The 16,450-nt window shown below is 40.8% G+C and overlaps 2 protein-coding genes across 3 annotated transcripts; one reads left to right on the forward strand and one right to left on the reverse strand.

Moving 5' to 3' along the window:
• Positions 1–2,432: 2,432 nt before the first annotated feature.
• LOC129368886 (leucine-rich repeat neuronal protein 4) lies at positions 2,433–5,971 on the reverse strand. Of its 2 annotated transcripts, XM_055044055.1 has the most exons (3): positions 5,866–5,971; positions 4,027–4,561; positions 2,434–3,937 (listed from the first exon to the last, which is right to left on the reverse strand). In XM_055044055.1, the coding sequence occupies exons 2-3, from the start codon at positions 4,546–4,548 to the stop codon at positions 3,827–3,829; spliced, it is 633 nt and encodes a 210-aa protein (XP_054900030.1). In that variant the 5' UTR covers positions 4,549–4,561; positions 5,866–5,971; the 3' UTR covers positions 2,434–3,826. The 2 variants fall into 2 exon arrangements, with proteins under 2 accessions (XP_054900029.1, XP_054900030.1); XM_055044054.1 differs by having other exon boundaries at positions 2,433–4,561.
• Positions 5,972–10,643: 4,672 nt separating this feature from the next.
• On the forward strand, positions 10,644–15,877 carry si:ch1073-224n8.1 (histone-lysine N-methyltransferase PRDM9). Its single transcript, XM_055043986.1, has 2 exons — positions 10,644–11,809; positions 12,801–15,877. Exons 1-2 carry the CDS (start codon positions 11,113–11,115, stop codon positions 13,757–13,759), a joined length of 1,656 nt encoding a protein of 551 aa, XP_054899961.1. The 5' UTR covers positions 10,644–11,112; the 3' UTR covers positions 13,760–15,877.
• Positions 15,878–16,450: the final 573 nt, after the last annotated feature.

Below are 16,450 nucleotides of genomic sequence, written 5' to 3' on the forward strand. Positions count from 1 at the left end.
CAAAGTGCTGACAGCACATAACCAGACCACAACCAGAGCAAGTGTCGGCAGAGCCCTCACATCCCAGATTTATCAGCTTTGTTATCAACATTTATTCTCACGAAAGCAGGTTATTTTCCCCAAAAAAAACAAAAAAAACTGAATTGCTGCCAGCATTGCAAAGCCAAAGGAGACGGCCTGTCTGGCTTACTGAGCGGTATCTCAGACACTGAAAAACAAGAGAAACTGATCCGGGGTGAAACTGGACGATCTTTCTTCAGGAGCACAAAATAATCACATTAAAGTCAAGATTAGCAGATAGTTAGCAGATGAGGTTGTGCTTATTCTGTGCCAGATATTTTTTTAAACTTGCACAACATTAACTGTTGTGTAAATTAAAAAAAACAAAGAAATTTAAATCATTAAAATTGCTCTTTTATTATTTTAAGATAAAACTTCCAAATCCCACAGGATCATTGCAAAAGGTTACAGTCAATTGCAGAGATTAACTCCCTGAGGGCCTTGTTTGTGGTACTTTTATTTCAGCTATTTTGACAATTCAAAAAATAGAAATCAACCTTTGACTCAACCATTTTGCCTCACTGTTTTCTTCACTACAACATAATAAATAAGTGCACAGATTATTGCTACAATCACTCGTCAATAGGACATCAAGATAATGTGCTTAAGGCTGAATTTTGAGATCCAGCTGGGGAGTTTGGGCTCAGACACATGAGCTGTCAATCATGAAGGTCTAAAGGTCAATAAGGGCTTCAAGAGGCCAAAAGAAGAGGATTGTGGGAAAAAATCAAGATGAGATCCTTAGGTTATCTTCACAATTACACACTGAAAGTTCAACCTGGAATGGGAATAAACCTGAGTTAATGACAAGAATGCAGAAACAGAACTTGCATTGGTTATAGCTCTAAAACCAATTTATGCCTCTCAATGGACAGGGCCATCAGCATGGGTGTAGAGCCATTATACAGATATGGACTGGAAAGCAAACTATCACACCACAATGTCCAAAGCCTTCAACACCTTCCGGCCAAAACCATCCGCCCCATGTAAAAACTGTTTGACCTCTGACATGTTGATGAACTCATTTTCCCAATAGTTCACAGTCTGTGCCTCCATCAGACCCTCAAAGGAGTCCTTCCAGCAGTCGATAGTAACGTCAGCCGGATGATGTGGTTCTGTGGATGTCTTCAGTGTGCATCGGGGCGGCGTGCAGCCTCGATGTGAGTCAGCTCACAGTTTGGGAAATGGTTCTCAACCATCAGCTCAAGAGTCAACACTTGTCTCAATGGGAGAAGTCAAATATTTAGATGTGTTGTTCATGAGTAATGGAGCAGTAGACAGATGGGGGCTTTGCCTGGACTAATGTGAGCACCACTCATCAGTCATAAAGGAGAAAGAGCTAAAATAAGAAGTGAAGCTCTATTTTTACCAATCCGTCCATATTCAGACCTTCACTGTGGATCATCATCCAAAGGATCAATCCTTTAACTGATCGCTTGGCGTCAGGCGCACAAGATGAAGATACTGACCCAACATCTCAGGAAGTAGCTTTTATACTGAATAAAAGCTACTTCCTGATTATAACTAACATTGGTTTTAGCTTTTGACAATGCAACGCTCAAAATCTTAAACTTATGACTTATTAAAGAAAAAGGGACGCAGCTGCTTTGCTACTAATTGTCAACAAGATTAGCTAATAACAGCAGGAGCTAATCTGCCACAGAGATTAAATATCAAGTCTAAAAACATAATACTGTCCCAGACTGACTGTTCTGTTCGTTGTGTGGAAAATGTTAAGAGTGTTTTTTGGTGTTGAACCGTGGAGTTGTTGTCATTGGCAGCAAGTCAGTGTGTGGCGCAGCCGACAAGGAGAGCAAGAAAAAAGAAGAAAGAAGAGTTCAACTTGTTCTGCAGTATTTTTGGTGTTTTTCCCTTTGCTGTGGTGCACTGCATTTAGTTAACTCAATTGTTCTATGTGGCTATGGATGGAATGTAAAACAAATAGTTTTTTGTTTTTTTTGCCCTCCAGCGTTGTGCACATGCATGAAATTTCCAGATGTGTCGATCAGTTTCAATCTCATTCAATCTCGCCATTTCAGCCACTGCAGTGAGCAGAAGACTTTGTCTCTGAATTACAGACATCTGACCGCACTTTAAAAAAAATAATAAAAAACTGGGAGCTGTGGAAGAACTGTGCTACAGCAGCCAGAGCAAAAATTGGGTTTGCACCATGACCTGCAGACATGGAGGCTTGAGCATGAGATAAAATAAACTGGGAGGATTAAAATACTGGACTTTTCCACAATTTTCTTTTTTTTATTGAGGAAGTAAACGCCTGCAGCTTCTCAGCAGCTCAGCAGTGATTATTGGGAAGCCCCAGTCAATATGAAACAAATGTAAAAAAAAATCATCTTCACTCACGAAGCTGGAAAAAAAGCAGGAAAGACTGGAGCTGATCCGGCCCAACGATGACATATGGAAAAACACACCCATCTTACAGCACTTAGAAAAGAACATGCTCCAAGAGATTTAGACAAGAAAAAGTTTCACTTTATTTCCATTTAATGGACAGACATTTACAGACATACACAGTAACTGGTGAAAGAATCTTATTCTTTATCCTTGCTTTTAGAATGACATCTAGAAAAGAGCAAAGTAAATTTATTTATTCTTGTTTTCTAATCCCTAATCCCACTCTCTATCCACCCACTTAAAATAAATATATGAAGAGTGCCATGAAAATCCTATAAAAACTAAACCAAAGCTGGATTTTTATTTTACAAATCTTATTTTAACCCTCAAATATGGTTAGTCCAGAGTAACTTATGTTCTTCAGTTGAAAAACTCCCAGTCTTTGCAAATATTGTTTTTCAATGTTGTGCAGAATTAACCCAAACTGCCTTTCCAGAACAAATTCAACTGTCACTTAACATTTTAAACATTTTTTTAAAAAAACAGCTTAAACAAAACAGTATCGCTGTTTTAATTTCTCTTTTTTTTACATGTATATTTATTCAAGTTTATTTTTTCAGTGCTTTATCAGTGCTTTTATATCAAAAGGCCATTTATCTGTTTGTCAGAGGAGAAACTGTATCTCGTTGAACAATAAGGCACATTCCTGGTTAAATAAAGAAAAGCAGTGTACACAAACGCATCACGTTTGACCTTTCACCTGCAGGAGCCTCTTGTCAGCGAAGCTCTGGTTTCAGTTCTGACGCTGAACACCGAGGAATCAAAGCTGCTCTGTTTTTGTTCTTCCTCTCTCAGATTTAGGCTGTAAAAGCCCCACGTTGGGGCTCCGGAGGGAACCAGCGGGTAAATCAGTCGTTCATATTCGCTGGATGTTGTGGTTCGGTGGCCACTGAATATAAATTAGTCTGATAATTATTTCTTCTTGATTCTACCAGAGCTTAGTCCTCATTGATATTTTAATTAATTTTAGTTGAGGTGCATTTCCAGTCCTGAGGAATAAATATAAATCTTATGATTTTTACTGTTGGTATGAAATGTAGCTTGCTGAGTTGAGCAAGCGTTCATCCTTCTGGCTTGTTTTAACAGATTGTCAGACAATTGGGCCCTGCATATTTTTACCCTGCAGTAAAAATATTTCCTTCCTGCTTCAGATCATAATTGTTATTTTTGTGCGTCTTTAATTCAGTTGAATAAATGAAGCGTTTCTAAAAACTGCACCACTAACGAGGAGATAAATACAACCAGCTAGATATGATAAGGAGTTGATGAACCCTGTTTCCTGCTTTCTTGAGACAAACACTCAGACGTTCTCGCAGTTAATTAACTTCAGCAACAACGGAGCGTTTCATGAGTCTCATGTCTGAGTGAGCGGTCGCTCTGTGTTTCTTGTTTTGTCTGCTTGCTGATTCTCGGCTGAGCTCCTCATATATGCGTGGCCTCCCGTTTCTTCTTTTGCCTCCTGCGCCTGCACAGCAGAACAACCAGCAGAATCAGCAGCAGAAGGCCCAAAGCCCCGCCAATGAGGCCTGCTGCCAGGGGCAGGTTGTTGCTCACCGGCGTGTACTCCATGCAGGACCGACCGCTTTCCCCGACGTCGTTTACAGCCACCACACAGACCTCCGCTTTGTGGTCGATCTGGTTCAACGTTGTGCTCCTTTGGTCCTTCTTCACTATCTGCTTCTCCCCACCTTTAATCGTCACAACATAAGATGTGACGTAAGAAGGCGGGGCACACCAGCGAACCACGACTGCCGAGCCGTTCCAGGTCACTGAGGTCACAGTGGGACTTTCTGGATCCTTGTCGGGCAAAGAGAAACCCGGGCACAGGCAGCCGAGAGAGGCAGCGAGCTCCTCGCAGGGGGTCTGCTTCTCTTTGCAGAGGTGGAAGTCGCACCGTTGGAGTGTTCTAGCAACTGTAGTCATAGGACGAGTGGATATCTCCTCATATGTGTCGTAGTCGTCTGTGGGGATGACGGGGCCCCTGGGAGGCGCTCCTGTGCCTGCAGAGGACAGAGGACAGAAACCCCTGATGGAAAGCAGGCACACGATCACGAGGGGGAAGGGACGGTTCCTCATGGCAGGCGATGAGCTGGAAACAATAAAAGAGCAGAACTCCATCAGCAGAGGTGGCCAGAAATGTGTTGCATGTAGTACTTTGAGGAGTACTATTACTACGCTGTACTTTTTGTTTTGAGTAAAAGTAATTTTATTACAAAGTATCACTTCTCTTGGATGCTCTACCTACTGTGAGTCACTTCACCGAATGACTAACGAGCTAACGAATCAACGAACACACACACACACACACACACACACACACACACCTGCAGTTTTTGTTGAAATTTCATCAGCATTATTTTGAAAGAAATTGATTTGGATGAATGTTTCTCTGTTATTCGTATGAATTCCTATTGAATTGGTTTTTAAAATACCCACATAACTTTGTATTTGGTCCATGTGATGTGATTTTTAAATATTAAATGATTGATCAGTTACTCAGAACTTGAGTAGACATTTTACTAAATACTCTTTTACTCTTACTTCAGGAAAAACATTTTGCAGATACTTTTTACATTTCTCTCTCCTTCAAAATTTCAATCCTGCAATGTTTTATGTTTATCACCTAAAATCATGGATCACAACAAAAACCTTGTTTCATATTGTGGATATCAGTGAGATAACATTATTAAAATCTGGATTAAATACATGGAGGTTTGTCCCTGAAATGTGACAGAATGTGAATAAGTGAACTTCCTGTAACTTAGGTTTTGTTTATGTTGAATGAAAGAACCTGACAGAGAACAAACCGTTCTCTTACGATTCACTGATCCATCATATTTTCTAGATTATATGACATTCAACTGAACAACTGTAACAAATCAAACTCATTTTTTAACACAGGCTCATATCATTCAACCAAATCCCAGCTGGAAGCAGAAGCTATTTCACAAAGTAAAACCACACTGCGTTGGCAAAAGCAGATAGCAAAACGAGGACACTTAATTTGCAAACTTCATCCCTTGGTTCCCTTGGTGATTTATAGAGTTGTTTACAGAGAACACTTTGAAATAATCCCCATTTGTAAAGATTTGGAGGTGCTTCAGACTAAATCAGCATTCCAGGCGGTATTGCACAACTGGCCACAGATTCCTGCACGCCCAGGCAGAGAGCACAGTCTGGTCAGCTGGATCTGATTACAGGAAAAGGTTTACACCAGGCGTTTACCTAAAACATGATCTGAAATGGGCTTTAGAGGAGAAATTATGTCCCAGGTCATTCTGATTTAACTCCTATGAATACCAGCTCACTGTCTGTTTTTGTTGCAGATAAAAGCCATTCACTCATCCAAAGTATTCCATCCGTGCAAACCAGCAGAAGAAGACATGAACTTACCTGTTGCTTCAGATTGCAGCGTTGATCAGAATGTGAGTTGAGCTTCTCTGTGTGCTGCGCCTCATTTGCTCCCTCTCCTCCCCTCACTGCCCTCTTTATGTTTCCCTCCTGCCCAACAATCACCTCCTTCTTTCTGCCTGCCTCCCCCCTTCTGCCCCTCATTCCCGATCCTGCGACTCCGCCTCTCTGCCTGCTAAACACATTTGCTTTGTCACTGAGTGACGTGCAGGCTTGGTAGTGATTTAACCACAAACTGATGTTAGTCAGATCATCCGCTATTGCAGCCAGGTTAGATGACCCGCAGAAAATCTGCTAGCATTCTTTAACCACATTATTCAGAGCGTGTCTCCCTTCTTAATGAGCGTTTGTTCTCCTTTTTTGGAGAGGATGATTGAATGGATTCTGAGGAATCCCCGCATCAGGGCTTTGATTCATTGAGGCAAGCAGGGGAGAGGCTTTCCACCTGACTGGTCAGAAATGAAAAGAATGACCAGCAAAGTTGAAAAAAATAATAACAATGCAACAGTATTTTATTAAATGACTAGAAATCAGAGTCATAATACATTTATTAAAAAACATATTTTACTACTGGTGGATAATGTGTAACCTTCTTACAGTGCGCTGTGTTCAGATGAAGCTCATTTTCATTTTGGGCCAAATCAAGATCATAAATGCTCTGAAGGGGCCCGATGTGCCCAAACATATTGATAAAACCTGTTCACAAACTGTTTAAACATCAGTGAATTAGTAAAATTAGTTAATATTATTGAACATCTTTCATATTTAGGAAATATGATGAGTCAGTGAAGTATTTGTGGTACTAATTTGGAAATATTTGCGATATTTGAGCTTATTTATGACAGTAAATGCAAATTTTACTACTCGCTGTACAGATCATGGAGTATAATCTGACATAATTAAGGCTGAGGCAGCTGTTATTTACAAGCACAAAAGGTTTTGACAATTTTTGAGAAAAATAAAACAATAAATTAACAACAAAAAAGTGCAAAGATTTGTTGATTTTGTGTAAATTTTCATGATAATTCTCAAGAATCTGAAATGATTGACTGATATAATTTGGAAGTAAACAGATAAAAACTGCATTGATTTGATTTATAACATAATATTTAAGCACTCATTGTGTTTATTCTAGAATCTATAGGGCCACATAAAAAGCTATGGCTGATCTCATATTTACCAACTCTGGTCTGCTTGTGTCTCTATACAGAAAAAGCCGTCACTCTCCATGATACTGCCACCACCATGTTCCATCATTGTGATGGCGTACTCAACTTTGAGTTTCATCTTGTTTTCCAGGTTTGCAGAGTGGGAAACCACAAACAAAACTTCTTGTGGATTTCTTTTATAAAGGCCAGAATAATGTCTAGTGTCTAATAGTTGTGACAGATTCTCCCACCCGAATTGCCATGTCCTTTAAACTGCCTCTCTTAGAAAAACTGTTCAAATTCTTCTTTATCTCGGGTCTGATTTCCACTGATAAACCTCAGCGGTCTTCACACCTATTGTTGTACCCAGAGTAAACTACAAACAAATGGAGTTTCTAGACACAAAATATTGAGTTCTGTTATTGACCAAATACTTATTTTCCACCTTGTTTTGAAAGTAAATTTTTAAAAATCCTACGTGAGTCCCTGGATTTTTTTTCTCTGTTTTCTTGTTTTCGAAAACAAGTTTGAAAAAAATGAATATTGTCTCTTAAAGCTGAAGTGAAGCATAAAAATCTTGCTAAGTAGAAAAACTTGAACTTGCACAATCAGTGTCTGACTAAATATTTTTTTGCCTCGTTATATTGAAAAAAAAAATCAAAACTTTATTTTATTTTTACTTCAGAATTACGCACCAGTTTCTATTTGGTGTAATACGTTTGTGGTTGTAAAATGACAAAACGGTGAGAAGTTTGAGGACTGTGCATAATTTCGCAAGACACTGAATATTCCGGGAAGGCAGGAAGTCATGCATTACTAATTAAAATGATCAGACGCTCTGATCAGCTTAAGATGACAGGATGCTTCAGGATTGTTGTAAATATCTAAACCAGGCAAACTGAAGCATAATTCCTCAGAGAGTAATCACGGATATCTTTAACTCTTCCTGAGAAGACAAAGCAGAACAAGATATGGATTAAAGGTCAAAGGAAAGAAAAAGCTGCTGGAATGTTTTATTATTATTATTTGAAAAATGAATATATGAATCAACTTAAAGTGTCCCTTTTTTCCTTGTCTCTTTTCCAAAACCAACTTACTTGAATATGTTTTCCCTTATTTACCTTGTGGTCATTTTCCTCCTGTGTGTCTCAACGTTTCAATGTGGGCAAGAGGTTTACATCTACATCCAGGAGATGTGTGGGTATGTGTTTATTGTGCAATATGGATTGTATTTATCCAGTGATTGCATCTGAGTATAATACCTTTAAACATTGGCTGCTTATGCTGTCCTTAAATCACTCAGCTTACGTTTGCCACAGCTTTTAATGGAGTGAGTCAGATGTGGGTTTGAGAAAACCATTCCTTCCAGAACACGTTTATAACCTTGAGGGAAAAAATATAGCGCAAATGGGATTACTGGCAATTTAAAGGAAATGGAAATAGGATCAGAGTGGTGGAGGGCATTTCTACAGAAATGACACAAATTACTGTATATGTGAGGGACGTGTTGTTGCACAACGCGTTGCTTCTGTTCACCGCAAACCGGCTGCATCAGTTTTTCCCTGCTGAACATCTGGCCGTCTGGGATCGAGAGACTGCTTACTCCATCAGGAATACTTTATTTTGAGTTCTGAAATGGATGCAGTCCAAAATAGGAACTACAAGGCCCAATCATGGAAAAACCAAAGGAAATTCAGAAGAAGTTGAGCATTTGACTTTAACCCTGCCAATTTATGCCTTTAAATCTGCGATCAGCATTTGCCTCACATGGTCTAATAAAATCCTTTTGGCCCTTTATTGGCCAAATGGGAAAAGGCGATTGTTATGAATATTCCCCCTCAGCAAAAGCTGCAAATAAATAATGTTTTTATAACATTCTTCCAGCTAAATACAAAGAATCAAGGCCCTGATTCTTGATAATGATGTAATAAGCTCACTGACGCACTGCAGCTAATGGACATTATGTTCTACTGCTTAGCTTCATAACAAGATGTTGTTTGAAATAAAGCAATAACCGGAGGCATGAAATTAAAATACAAGAGAGGGTGGGTATTTTTCGCTTCCACAGAGTCATTAGTAATATAAAATATGACAAGAACAGCAAGATTTTCCAACACTGAAATGCTCAAAAGAACCTCCACAAAAAACTTTGCAAAAACGTTGCATCATCTCTAGATGCACAACAGTGCCACGGTGTCTGATTTTGCTTCTGTGCTGCTGTAACATGTCATTGCAAAGACACGACAACATGTTGAAAACAATTCTAGTGCCCTGCTGCCATTGCAGATTTATTGGTCGTAAGTCCGTGATGCAAATCTCCAATTTCACCACATGCCAAAGATGTTTTACGAGATTGACATCTGGCATCTGTGGAGGCCATGAAAGTGCAGCGAACTCATCATCCTGTTCAAGAAACCAGCTTGAGCTTTGTGGTGTATTATCCTTCTGAAAGGAATATACAAGGTCAGCAGAAATGTTGAGGCGGCAGAGATTCATGCTCTATTGGTCAATTACGCCACCATTGATTCAAGCTGGATGAATCCAAGCATTCCTGTTTTTACGCCAAATTCAGATTTTGCCATCTGAATGTTGCAGCTGAAACTGACACATCAGACCAGGCGATGTTTTCCAGTCTGTTTACGAACATTTCCAGAGGGCATTTTTTTTAGTTCTTGATGTCTCATATAAATATTTAAAATCTTGTTTTTGCTGAATAGCTGCTTAGGAAGTTTATTCCTGTGACTTACAGTTTTCTGTTGTCAGCTGACAGGAGTGATGCTTCTTCTGCTGTCTGGTTTGTTCCCAGAGATGGTGGTCTGCATACCTTTTCATTACAAGTCACTGTTTGAGCTGAGTTGTCTGTTCTCCTTTGACTTCTGAAAGTTATTTTGTTCACACAGCTGCTGCGCTCTGGTTGTTTTCTCTGAGATGGCTGAACGTCTACAGTTTCTGGAATACTGCATGGAAGCAGCCCATCCGGCATCAGTATCCATGCATTCAGACACTTTATCCCATAAATGGAGAATTAGTGTAGACATGTAAATAAAAATAACAAAATTCACTTTTGAGTACACAATTTATTTAAATAAATAACTAGATTTAGAAAAAAAATGAATATTTTACTTGGTGTTGCTCCATGGTTTTTATTGGGGTTTCTGTGTTTATTCTGGGTTAAAATGATAAAAACACATCAGAGTTTTTAATGTTTTTATGCTGTCTTGACATTTATGTAAGCAACTTTATATTGGGGGGAAATGGAGGAATTTCAAAATGTATTTTTTTAGATGAAACAAGGACATTGCTGTGAGTTTAATTGGAGCGGAGGCTTTCATTATAAAGACTCTGTATTTGAGTGGAGGTCTAGGACGCCACCTACAGGACAATGTAGACATAACATCTCATTTTGACTTCGCTTTTTCATTGTTTTATTATACATGTCCTGTGGTGTGCAGAGTCCTGTAGGGAAAGATTGCTGTACAACATACTTATGAGCTAAAAGTACTGCTACGAACATTTCCAGAGGGCATTTTTTTTGTTCTTAATGTCTCATATAAGTAATTAAAATCTTGTTTTTGCTGTTTAGGAAGTTTATTCCTGAATTAGGGCGTTATTTCTGAACAGGTGAGTGTTTGTGTGTGAGCAGAAAAAGAGGTAAAGTCACCGCTGATGTTTTCTCCAGACTCGCTGCGCCTTTAAGGCTTCGCGCAGGGAACAAAAACACAAGCGCAACCTTTTGTTGCGTCATAAAGACGCGACGGGCCTCTGAGTGAAAATCTGGAAATGGGCGAGTCGTCGTGGAGGGCCGCAGTGTTTAAAGGATCCGAAGAATAAAAGATGAGTGTCGTTACCGCCCGGAGGGTCTGATTCCCGGGTTTCTGTCGCCTCGCAGCCGCCGCCGCCTCGTTGTTTGCCTGCAGGCGGATGTTGAGCAGCGGAGTGTCGCATCTTCTTGTTTTTCCTCTGCGGCGTCTGGCTCACAGCTCCGTCAACAGATGTAACCGGACCGATCCATGCCCTCAGCGACAAGAACCTGCGCAGTTTAAAGCCTTCGCACATCAGAACAGCGAATAAATCGCAACCAATGACATCCCGGAGGACAGAGTACGCGGCCAGCGTGGACACCGCCGCGTCCGGCGCGGGGAGCCGCAAGCAGAGCATCATCAACGTCCCCGACAGGATGGAGCCCTGCTACGACCGCAAAGAAGACACCAAGGGCGGGTTCGGAGCCTCTCAGGGCGGCGGCGTGACGGTAACCTCGCTGAAATCCCGCCTGGCCCCGACGATCCAGACCGCCATGTCCGCCGCCGTGGACACGCTGCTGGGGGAGGTGGTGGTGGTGCTGAACGAGACCCAGCAGGAGCTGCTGCACAAGGAGCAGGAGAACCAGAGGCTCAAGGTGCGGCTGGAGGTCTCCGAGAGGGAGCTGAAGACCCTGCAGGAGTGTCTGTGCAGCGCCCAGAAGCTCATAGACCAGCTGCAGGTCTCCTACTCGGGCCCCCAGCAGATCGGCCAGTCGGTGTTTGGCCCCTCGCTCTCATCCATGGCTTCTCTGACCCCAGGCTTGGACCGAGACCACCAGAACCCCAGGAACGTGAACGGAGCCGGCGTGGATCTGGGTCTGGGCGGCTCCGTGGATGAATCTCTTCATGGCTTCGAGCCGAGAAATGAATACAAGATGTGCCAGCTGTCGATTCAGCCAGACGGTTCCGTGACGAACCACACTCTGGACTCTTTTTCCTCCAGCTCCTCTCACATGTGCGCAGACACCAGAGGAGCGGGTGAGTCCACAATCTGTGGCGCATTCATCCATACTTCATGCTTTAAAAACAAAACAAATATGGAGGGGATAAGAGCGCATCATCTAAAATAAGAACTTTGCTGGGTCTGTCACGATAACACATTTTGCTAAACGATAAATTGCCCCAGAAGGTATTGCGATAAACGATCATATTGTTTTGAGATTCAAGCAATGTAATGGTAATGACATAATAATAATAATAATAATAATTATCAATGAACTTTAAATTCTGATGAACTTTTAACACTGGAACTGGAAGACATTTTAAATATCCAAAAACAAACAAATAAAGCAGCAGAAACAACAAATACATTCTTTGCAAGCAAAATTAAATAAAATGCCTAGTTGGGACCAAAACACCGAACTGAAGACTTTTTATCATCCAGCTTTTGGTTGAACGAGAGAAAAGAGAAAAACAATAAAAAATACAGATGGAAATTTTAAAGTTTGTTTTAATTTATCACTTGATTAATTGCTTATTGTGATGGGTAATACAAGAGCAAGGTTTTGATATGTAGTTAAACTGCAGTTATTGTATCTTTGCCTGATTTTTATTTCAAATTATTTTGATACAACCAAGAAGTTTATGTTTGATAGGGAAAGATAGAAACCAATTTAGGATTATTTACTAGCTACAAATGATCAGGGTTTTTTAAATGTCATGTCAAATTATTTATCTATATCTTGTAGTCATAAGAATTATGACAACAAAACTTGATTGTTATAATGTGATTAAAAACATGATCACAATCTCATTATTTAAAGAAAATTACAGATTGAAACTGTTATAGTAACACAAAAATCTTGAGTTTTTATATAAAAGCTGCCTTTAAAGACTTTAAAGGTTTAAGTTATTTCAATGTATTTACACAATTAAGCTTAACAAGACAAGTTCAGGTTCTGGTGAATTTAGATTGGATGTTTATTACAAAGCCTCTGTTCACACCTTTTCTTTCTTCTTTGACCTGAAGATGACCGGCAGCCTCAGGGTCCCAGTGGAGGATCCAGATTTGAGATCAAAGAGGAGCAGGGGCCACCGTCAGGTTCTGCTCAGCCCAACAGGAAGGACAGCCAGGTGGGGGACGGAGACGGCTCGTCCCTTAATGTGGGGGACATTGCTTACGGTCAGGTCGGAGGTGAAGGAGGAACTCCACGTTCGTTCTCCAACCCGCTACGTCACCAAAGACTCATGCGTGAGTGTGGCGGTGCCTTGCAGCAGCAGCAGGGAAGTCTTGATGGACAGAAACTTTTGTCAAGGACTTTTGGAGCAAGCAGAAGTGACACCGTTTCACCAGGCAGAGCCGAGGAGCCTGCGGGGCCGTCGGCCCCAGACACCTCTGGGGAGCCCTCGGCGGACCGGCCTCACCACTGCTTGGAGTGCGGCAAAACCTTCCGTCTGATCTCCAGCCTGAAGAAGCACATCCGCATCCACACGGGCGAGAAGCCGTACCCGTGCGCGGTGTGCGGCCGCCGCTTCCGTGAGTCCGGGGCGCTGAAGACGCACCTGCGCATTCACACCGGCGAGAAGCCCTACTCCTGCTCCGAATGCGGCAACTGCTTCCGCCACCTGGACGGTCTGCGCAAGCACCGGCGCACGCACACGGGTGAGAAACCCTACGTGTGCGCCATCTGCGGGAAGCGCCTGAGTCGCCTGCAGCACCTCAAACACCACCAGCTCATCCACACCGGGGAGAGGCCGTGCTGCTGCCCCTTCTGCAACCGCACCTTCAAGGAGCCCGCGGCGCTGCGCAAGCATGTCCGGACGCACCGCGACGAGGGCGGCCACATGGGCATCGGGCCCATCGAGGAGACGGACCCAGACGCCATGGACGACGTCAATAACCTGCATCCTGCAGCTCCCTCTCCTCAGATGCGGTTCGGGGAGTGGGGGGCGGAGGAGGAGGACGGCTCGGTTGCAGACTGTGTTTAGGAATGAAGAAGTAGTGACTTTTTGTTTGTTTGTCTTCAAAAAACAAACAAAGCATGACCGATAACACCAACACATTTCTGTTCCAGTCGACCATTTTAACACCCTAAAATTAAATTTTTTTGGATCTTATTTTAAAATGTCAACTTTTCCAAAGCCTTCTGTTTGAGTAGTTGAAACAAAGTTGTTACGACACACAAATGCTCAAAAATGTTCATAAGTCAACTTTAGATGTCACCTTTAAAAGTAATCAGCTTTTCCAAAACTGCATGTCTTCAAGAAAATCAAATTTATAAATGTTGAAACTTACATCAATTAACTTCAAGATTCAATTTAAGGTCAACTGTGTCATATTTCCCCCACATATTTAGATTGTTTTTAAGAAAATTATGAAGTTTGAAATATGCTTATAGGTCAAATGTTTGCTGACACTTATCATTGGCATAACATTAATCATTTTTTGCCTTTTTATCTATTCTCAAAATTTGAAAGGAATCCTTTTCCTGCTGAAACATCCCACCATTTGTTGATCTAACTATAATCAGTAGGTAGAACATATTATTAGTACTGGATAATAAATTCTCCAATAAAGAATATTTATTACAACAGGCATGTGATCAAAATCTATAGATAAGATATATTAAATAATTTCACTGCACTGCATTCTGGGGGATGTAGGCAGAGGAAAGGCTTCAACTTCTCAACCTGGGCTCAACAACTCACTCACTCTTTGGTTACCAAGCAACTCACTCACTCTTTGGTTACCTAGCAACTCACTCACTCTTTGGTTACCTAGCAACTCACTCACTCTTTGGTTACCTAGCAACTCACTCACTCTTTGGTTACCAAGCAACGGACAGCAGCAGTTTCAAGTTTTGTGCCTCAGAACAGCTTAAAAACACCCAAAAACCCCAAAAACAACAGCATGAAGGGAGAACATGAGTTCAACAGCTGGAGAGGAAATTATGGATTAAACAGGATTTGTTCTAGTGTTTTTATGTTCTAGTGTTTTTATGTTCTAGTGTTTTTATCTTTGAAACAATCACCTCTTTGACTCCTCCACACACCGTTTGTGTAACTGTGTGCGGATATCTGTGTCATTTTACCATTAAAGCTGTTTCTCCAGGCACTGTTCCAGGACTTTCCAGGTCATGGCAGTCTGGAGCTTCAGGAAGATCCCAAACAATCGGTGATGGGTAAAACCTGGACATAATTTGGTGTTTCAGCAAGATGAGGACTCTAAACACATCCTATCTGGTTTTAGGTTGGATTCTTCTATGTGTGTGTGTTTCTGTGAAACAAACCCTTCTCCAGTCTGTAGCCTTCCACCTTAGAGATTTTTCCACTTTTTGCTTTTGACTCCCTGTTTGGGGTCATTGAACATATCTTAGTATTTAAGGAATATAAACTGAGACTACATGAAAAAGTTAGGATTTACAATCCATATCAGCCTCTACTATCACCATACCCAGTTCAAACCCATTGTTTTAATCATCTTCATAACTAACTCCACGCATCTGCATTTTTTAATCTTCTTGCTTTCAACAAAGCCTTTCTGTTCTAGGATTAGTTTCACTGTTATCAGCTGGTTGTTCGCCTCCTCAAACCTGCTCTAAATCTTTCTGTATATAGATCAAATGAGCTTTGTTTGGTTTTAACTGGCTCTCTGTTTGTAGATGAACGTTCTCGTGCAACAATGACGTAAAGCTGTGATGTGATTTATGATTTTAGGACGTCAACATGTGATGTAAATACTTGACCTTTGAGCTTTTTCATAAAGGCTGTTGGGGCGCTAAGCTTTGGGCTACACTTTGGTGTTATTTGACATATATACCAATATAATCTCCAACTATATATAACAATATGGTTACTCTCAAAGTCTTTGAAATATATTAGATGATGTGTATCCAAGACTTCTCATGCTAAAGTTGTTTATGCCCCAAATAATCAGTTTTATTTGACCTTCCAGAAGGACCTCTGCATGTAGGCTCTTAAGAAGTCAATGCTACATATGAAATGAGTGAAGTTTTATATGCCTTTGTGAACTACAACAATAAATAAAATCACTTTCAGTCTTTTGAGGTTCTGTAAATATGATTCAATTAAAGGACTGGGTTTCTACTTATTGTCTTACTGTGTTTTTTGTTGGTTTTTCAAAATGTTTCAGTGTTGATCAAGTTGGACAAAAAGAGTGCATCCAAACCTGGAGGTCTAATAATTTCTCTTTTCTCAATTCTGATAAGATCCCTACATATAATTATGTTTTTTGTTCCACATCTTCAGTTTTCTAAAGGACACAAATCAAACAATAGTCATTAAATCATATATTTTTTCTCTAATCTCACCAAAAGTTTTTGAAAGTTTACAAACGTATCCTTTCCTCTTTAAAAATTAAAACTCCACTGCGAACTGCGACTCTATAGACTTCGCTCTAGATGGTTCCTCTGGTTTTCTTGAACATCCAAACCAGTTTCCTCTTAGAAAATTTGAATGTGGATGTTGGAACCAAGTGGATATTGCAAGAATTTGATCCCGACATTCATGACGATGCTAAGACATTTGACAAAAACAATACTACATATGTATGACGGTGCTTTTAAAATGACTTGTCTTAGATTGTGCAATCATTCTAACATGCATTTATTAGCCTCTAACCAGTAGGAGTGTAAGTACCGGGAAGCAAATCTGATTCAG

The sequence above is a fragment of the Poeciliopsis prolifica genome, unplaced genomic scaffold, assembly GCF_027474105.1.
Source record: "Poeciliopsis prolifica strain line A6 unplaced genomic scaffold, Auburn_PproV2 SCAFFOLD019, whole genome shotgun sequence".
Lineage (NCBI taxonomy): Eukaryota > Metazoa > Chordata > Actinopteri > Cyprinodontiformes > Poeciliidae > Poeciliopsis > Poeciliopsis prolifica.

Coding starts and splice junctions, on each gene's coding strand:
- si:ch1073-224n8.1 (XM_055043986.1), top strand. CDS start 11,113: ATGACATCCCGGAGGACAGAGTACGCGGCCAGCGTGGACACCGCCGCG. Junction 11,810..12,800: donor CGCAGACACCAGAGGAGCGG/GTGAGTCCACAA, acceptor TTTGACCTGAAG/ATGACCGGCAGCCTCAGGGT.
- LOC129368886 (XM_055044054.1), bottom strand. CDS start 4,548: ATGAGGAACCGTCCCTTCCCCCTCGTGATCGTGTGCCTGCTTTCCATC.